General features: G+C 44.7%; 1 protein-coding gene across 3 annotated transcripts in view; it reads right to left on the bottom strand.

The window, feature by feature from the left end:
- Positions 1-972: 972 nt before the first annotated feature.
- The window catches only part of ATF7 (activating transcription factor 7), a 78,374-nt gene continuing 71,958 nt past the window's right edge, over positions 973-7,388 (bottom strand). For all 3 annotated transcript variants that reach the window (XM_011375786.2, XM_011375788.2, XM_023520758.1), the window contains one exon: positions 973-6,301. In XM_011375786.2, the coding sequence (XP_011374088.1) occupies positions 6,084-6,301 (218 nt within the window). In that variant the 3' untranslated portion in view covers positions 973-6,083. The remainder of the gene's footprint in view (positions 6,302-7,388) is intronic.

The following is a 7,388-nucleotide window of genomic DNA, read 5'->3' as shown; positions in this document are numbered from 1 at the left end:
AGTGATTGGTCTCTCCTTCAGTTAGTTGGATTGGGTTAATTCTGCTAACATGTGAAACTTCCCTGCCTTCAGTCTCAAACGACTTAATCTTGGCTTTGGTATTTGGCTTAGTAACCTCCTTTCTTACCTTTCTCTGGACCCCCATGTGCTCCTGACCATAACACAATGAAGGCCACCGCTGCCCTTCCCACTCTCTTAAGGAGACTCAGTCTCCCTATTTGTGTCAATTATACCTAACATTGGCCACAAACGGTTTCTTAGATCATTTCTCTCCTACTGGGAAACCCTCAGAGGCACCTGCTATCTCCTGGTCAAGTCCTTCGGCCTGGCTCACTCTCCTCACTTGTGAAAATTATCAAGAAATATGCAGATACAAGGAGCAGGTAGTGACTGCCCTACACTCCATATGGTTCCTAAGCATTACCTGTTTTTCTTGAGAAATCTTACCTGCTTCTAAACGACCTTCCCCTATTTCCCGATAGAACTCACAGAATCATGGAAAGCTCCTCTTTCGGTCTGTGTGCATCCCCCAGTCATGCTGGAAACTTCTTGGGCGTAGGGATTATTTTTATTGTTTTGTTTTTTTAATTGTTAGGAGGGGTTGGGGATAAAACACTGAAAGGTTCAGAGGCCACTTGCCTTCAAACACTGTCTTATCCCCCATTCCCATCCCCATAAAGCACATAGGTCCTTCAGTGAGCCCTCCCATGATGCTGAGGGCCCTTGTCCCCAGGGCAGTACACAGTATGAGCCCTGGTTCCTGTGCCTTCTATTGTCTTATGTAATTTATATAAGCCACCCACCTTCTCTGTGTCTTCACTGTATAAAAAGAAGTGATAAGAATCCTGGCTCCTTCTGTCCTAAGAAACCTAGGAGTGTGAGGAAGATCACAGATGTGAAAACCCAGTGAGTTCCCAGAAAGAGTGGACAATGGGACTTGTAAATCAGAGTATTGAAGCATCAGACATAACAGTGGTTCTCTTGATAGTTTAATGTTATATTTGCAGCATAAATAAGGCACAATATATGTCAGGGCAGGGAGAAAGGGAGAAGGCATGGCTGGGGGATTAACTGCTAAGTGGCAAGGAGGAAGGAAGAAGGGATGGTTAGGGAGAATAGAGCGAAGCCTCTGCCTCAGCCCTGTCCCGGGAGATTGTGAGAGCCTGCTCACAGGGATCATGCTGAACTGGATGGAGGGGAAAGGGAGAAGATGATTTTGTAACAAAAAAGCCTGTAGCACTGTACTCTCCCACCTGTCAAAGTCTACCACTGGGGACTGGGAAGACCCACATCAGAGTTCCTTGATGAGATGGAGAGGTTTTGCTACATGTCAAAGATATACAAATGAGCAGAGATAAAACCATAGATACACACTGTTTTCTTTTCAACAGATACTGTCAGGAGGCTGCAGCCTCCACTGTTGGGGCTGGAGGCTCATCTCCCTGCCTGAAATGTACGTGTGTGTGTGTGTGTGTGTGTGTGTGTGTGTGTGTGTGTGTGTGAGAGAGAGAGAGAGAGAGAGAGAGAGAGAGAGAGAGAGAACGGACACGAACACGAACACGACAGCTAGAACTCCAGCTGCTCTTTCCTGTAACAAAGAACATGGAGTGACCAGTCTGCTCAGGTCAATGAAGGACAGGTTTTAGGGATAAATAGGACAAAGACAAACCTAGATTTTGAGATGAGTGATATGGTGGTTGTTTTTATGGGAGTGGAAGAAGGGACTGGAGGATATGGAAAAATGTTAGTGCTAAGGCAAAAGATGATCCTTAAAATATTCTTGACACCCTACAAGAATTTCCCTTCTGCCCCTAAGGTGATGGTTCTCAAACTTTTGTGTGCATTAGAATCATTTGGAGTGCTTGTTAGAGCCCATCCCCACAGTTTCTAATTCAGTAAGTCAGAGGGGCCCAAATGTGCATTTCTAACAAGGTCCCAGATGCTGGTGGCTGCTGGTCTTGGACCATGTTCTGAGAACCACTGCCCTAAGAGAAAGTCAATGAAACTAGTACTCATAGCCATTTTTTTACAGCTAAAAACATCACTCACCAGCAACTAATGCTGGTGAGAAATCTCTGTGCTATCAGCCCCCATTAAAAAACCAAAAAACCAAAAACTCTAGCAGCTACAATACAAACCTGCATTTACAAAGGACATAAGCTGCCTTAACCTTCCCTACTTTCCCCAGCCTTTTCTCATTCTGGGGCAAGACTTTACCCAAAAGAGACAAACGACTGGTACAGCCACCTATACTCATTCAGTCTAGGTTAGCACCCTGGGGGGTGGGGGAGGTGGGGATTTGTGTCTGTGCACATCTGTGTGTTGTAAACAGAAACAAAGATACTCTGAGGGGATGATTAGGGTTGTGGGGGGTTGAAGATCCTCACCTGTCTTGTTCCTCCCTCTGCCCGTCAAACAAAAGTCTAAAGAAAGCAGAAAGCATATCAACAAAGGCATACGTGATGTAGCTAGGACGACTGGATTCTAAACCGATGGGTTATGAAATTAAAAAAAAAATACATTTCCTTCCTGTGTATACAAGGTACAATATTAATGAAAAATAATGATTTGGGGATGGGAAGGAAGTTATGAAAGAAAGGGAGAACTTTTTCTGAGGGAGAGCTGTCTCAGGGCTAGCACCTTTAAAGGAGCCTCTCAGTGTGCAGCAAGGAGGCCTCAGAAACCAGAGGAGGAATATCTTGATGTCTGCTTGGTGGTTCAGGCTGTAGACAGGGCATGGTTCTGATTAAGCACCCCATCTACCAGGACATGTGATGCTAGAGGGCAATGAGTCAGGAAAGGAGCCAAGAACACAATAAGCATAGGGAAGGCAACGAGGTGAGGTTCAGTTAGGTCATCTCCTCTTTTACTACCACCAAGAGTATATGGTCTAGTGCTTAGGGAGAAGAGGGGTGGAGGCTGAAGGAAGCTAGATTTGGGGTATGCGACCAACAAGGAAAGAGTAGTAAAGGAGGTCCTACACTTTTTAGTGGCCCCTCATAATGGGGGAGGCTTTCTCAGACTTTTCGATTCTAAGCAAGCTTTCTTTTTAGAGAATGAGGCAGAAAGTCTGAAGACTAGAAAGCCTGGTTCTGGCTCCTTTCTCAATGGCTTTGGGTATCTAGCAGCTGCGTCTTTGGAGTGAGGTGAGAGACTTCAGTCCTGTGTTCACTTGGAAGAGCCCCAACGGTCCACACTCCCAGTTCCTTTCAGAATGTGTCTTCCATTAGGTCCCTAGAAAGGCCATGACCTTTAAAAAGGGCTAAGTGACATCCTCCATGATATCTAGTTTTGGTCCAGATAAGTCTGGAAGGCAAAAAAGCAAGGGAGAGCAACCACATGGCTGGCAGCAATAACAAGGTAAGTGATGTTCCCCTTGACTACAAGAGAGCATTCAGGGTAAGCAATTGCTCTGCCTTCTTAGTGAGACTGAGGACCAACTAAAGAGTTACCTGGCAGGGTTCTGCCCTGACCCTTCCTCATGTCACTGCTGCTTTACTAAGGTTCTGCCAATGCCTCTCATTTAGGTCCCCAATACTAACTTCCCACTGATGAAAACAAAACAAGGACTCAAGAGAATTAGACAGGGGGAGGCGCTAAGAAACTAAAGAGGACCCTCTATATAAATTAGCTATCCTATGCAGGGACAGACTGGCAGGGCTCAAACCTCCTCCAAGGCAAAGCAGTGAGGCAGGGCATGTGTGTAGTGACAAACTGATTCTTAACTTGAAAAACACTTGACTGAAGGAAGAAGAAAAAGAGCGAAGGGTCTATGAAAGCTCCTTGGGAGCCATAAACTCAGTCAAGCTCAAGGGCAAAGCTGCTAGTGGGAATCAAGATAATAAAAAAACGAAACAAAACTAAAGCAGGAGAAAAGCCCAGGGAGCAGCCAAATAAAGGAAAAGTCCTGAGCACAAGTTATGGCTGTGAATTTTTAAAGGCAAGTGGAGTCCCTGAAGGTGGTAACCTGCATCCTGACCATCTGCCATGCCATTTGCTAGTCTGAGTCATCTGAGGGGCTGTTCCTGTTGAGTCCCGGGTGGCAGAGGATGAGAAAACCATGTTTTCTCTCCTTTCTCTTTACCAGGCTCTGAAAAGCAGGAGGGGAAATTAAAAACAAATGCAGAAGAACATGTCATCTAATGGGCTCACCGGTTTATCACTCTGAGGAGATGGGAATCTTGTAGCTTAAAACATTTCCTCATTTCCATATGACAGCCAATTTTGGAAGACAAAATAAGAAAGGAAGCTGGGAGTTATTCTGTGCGTATGTTTAAGATGGAGGTAGGAGAGATGGAGAAAAGGACATTCTTGGCTTCGGCAGATGGCAGAAGGTGGCTCTGGGACAACTGGAAGAGTTTCATACTGAAGGGCTATTAAAGCTAACATATCTATCCACAGGACCCTGGCTTTGGATTGCTTCCTATGGCCCTGGTAGAAATTGCATAAATCAGAGCCAAAAGGAAAATGAGAAGTCTTCATGGGAAAGAAAGAGAGACAAGAGGGATGAATTTCTCCCACTGTAGCCCAACTCTTCAAAGTAAGAATGGTTGAGAACAATAGGCACCAATATCGCAAGCAGGCCAGACCCTTCAACAAGCAGGGCTCTTCTGCTGAGATTAGTACTAACCTCCCTCTTCCCAGCCTGCCCCTATCCAACCTTATACTCAAGAAAACCCACTCAGGACCTTGGCTATGATGCCTCAGAGTCCTAGGGTTTAGACTATGGAGAAGCACTGCATCTAGGGGGCAGAGGGCAGAAAAGAGAAGAAATGCTGCAGAACCAGAGAGACCTAGTGGTTAGGCTAGGAACCTGGTGAAAGACAGAAGGTAGATCCAGAGGGTGTGGGACATTTGTGAATATAAGACCCTAGCTCAGAAAAGAAAGATGTGTGAGGCTGACAGATGGGGGAAGAGTGAGAGACCATAAGAGTCCCCTACATGACAGCCTCCAGAGGGCTGCATCTGAATTAATTATGGAAGAGGAGAGACAGTATTGTGGGCAGGGGAATGAAGAGGGAGAGGCAGGAGTGGAAAGGTGACCAAAAGGAATATGTATGCTTTGGTCAGTAAACTCTTATAAAAAACATTAAAGAATCAATCCAGTAATATGATGGAACAAGCTTTAAACTACATTGTTCCTGCTTGCCCAATGATTAGTCTGAAGGATGGAGTGGGGAGGGGAGGAGTCAGCCAGTCAGATCACAGGCTCTTCCCCTTTTCACTACCAAGCAATATCTAATAAGGCCACAAGATGAGGTTGCCAAGGCTTAGTGGGAGGTGGAAAAGACCCCACCACTAGACTGGGAAAACTCAAGAGACAAAATGAGGTACCTAAATAGCTCTGGACGTAGATGAGAAAGGACTAGAATTCTTGAGGTTTTCTTTCTTTCTACTCTTTTTTTTTTTTTTTTTTTTTTGGTTTTTCTGTTGGAAAGTAGGGAAAAGGACTAAAGTTAATGGAAGGACTGGAAAATATTGCTATTTCATATATCAAAGGTAACCTTACATTCACCCTAAATGAATTTTTGACTAGAATTTTGGAAGGAGGAAAAGGGATAAATAAGCAGCTACTGGGAGACAAGGTCCTGAATCCATAGGGTGAAAGCTGAGGATGGGTCAGCAGGTGATATGCCAATAATTCTAAATCCCTCTACCAAGCAGGAAGTGGCATGCTGTTAAGGAACAAGAAGGTAACATTCATGGTTTAGTGGGAAGAGAAGGAACTGAGAAACCTGAAACCTAGAAGTGCAAGGGTTAGTGTTAAAAGAGACAGGTATATATGCATGGGCAGGGGTGATTGTTCGAACCATCTGGAAAGGCCTTTGGCTGTGGGGATATCAGAAACCCCCACTTTGGGGGATGATATATGTGGCTCTGGGGCTGGGAGGCTCCTAGTACAGGTATTAACGTACATGACCATGTGGCTGAAGAGAAAAGCCCCACATTTGTCCATTACTCACAACACACAAATTTTCCCCCGTACTGCCATGTCCAAGGCAGATGGGAGGGAATAAGATGACATTGCTCTTGGCTCTTGGACGGGCGAGCTCTGGCAGGGGACCTCTCCACCAGGGGAGGCATCATCTGCCCGCAGACTGGGACTGTGGGGTCATAATCACATGCGACTGTATTGGCATGCTCAGTTCTGTCCTTTGGCTGGCCATCTGAGTGAGGACTGAGGTGGCCACAGCTTCAGCTGCAGAGCGAACGCTGAGGCCATTGCTAGATGCTGTTGCTGAGCTGTGCTGAATCACAGGGGCTGGAGAACCCGTTGGCTCTGAGCTTTCCTTGGGGCTTTCTGTCAAGGAAGGAGGGCAAAGAGCAGAGAGCAAGTGGTTAGAAAACAGAATGGGGAAACAGGCAGGATGACTTTTTGCCATAATTCTAAAACAGACCACCAAAGGAAAAGGAAGCCCATCTTTTTTGGGGGGAGAAACTTCTCAGAATCTTGGCTTCTAAGCCATGAATGAGCTAGGAAACAGTGAGCAATCAGAAGGAAAGCAAAAACTAGGCCCAAATTAACCTATCTATCCCAATAGAGTGAATCCCCAACATGTTAATTATACTGTCTGGCTTCTAGGACTCTGTATGTAGTTCATTACCCGTATTGGAACACTCTTCTTCTTCATGTTTTTAAAGGTAATTTAAAATAGGTTTCTTTTTAGCTATCCTCTCTGATTAATTCCCACAGGAACTGAATCATTAGATTCTTTTTAATTCTTTCAGCATGAAGCTGAACCACAGATCAGCCTGATAAATATAAAGGTACAATCAAATGATGTCATGAATGATCAGTCCTTGGCCAGGGTTCAGTTAACACAACAACCCCCAAAGAGGTCTGTTAGACCCTCCTGACTATTGTTTAGCTAGGCATTATGATTTAAAATATTTATTTTGAGTTATGCCACTCTACCTGAAACAATAACATTTTACTAAACACAAGTATCTGAGCTGCATACAAAGATAACTAAATCATAGAGTTTTATTAAACAAAAGATAGCCTCTATGGCTGCTTAAACAGAGATGTGTGGAATAAGGGCAAACTTCCAGTAGTTGGTTGTATTTATGACCTAACAAATGCCTGAGTCATCTTTCAGGATTCAAATATTACCTCCTGCGAAGCTTTCTTAATTGGCTCAGGAAATTAACTATTTCATCACTTGTGCTTTCACAGCACACATACATTTATTCATCAAACATTTATACTGAGCATCATCTGTATGCCAAGCACTGGGGTATGTATATAAAGAATAAAACAGCCCTGTCTTCAGGAAGCTCCTAGTCCAGGGGCTCTTTGACTGAGATACCTGTGCTTACCCTCTTCGCAGGTTGACATGTTTATCTCCTCATAACCCTATGAGTCTCCCAGAGGCAGGGACAGTATC

The sequence above is a fragment of the Pteropus vampyrus genome, unplaced genomic scaffold (genome assembly GCF_000151845.1).
Source record: "Pteropus vampyrus isolate Shadow unplaced genomic scaffold, Pvam_2.0 Scaffold276, whole genome shotgun sequence".
Lineage (NCBI taxonomy): Eukaryota > Metazoa > Chordata > Mammalia > Chiroptera > Pteropodidae > Pteropus > Pteropus vampyrus.
The sequence above is the reverse complement of the archived record's forward strand: the minus strand, read 5'-3'. Positions and strand labels throughout refer to the sequence as shown.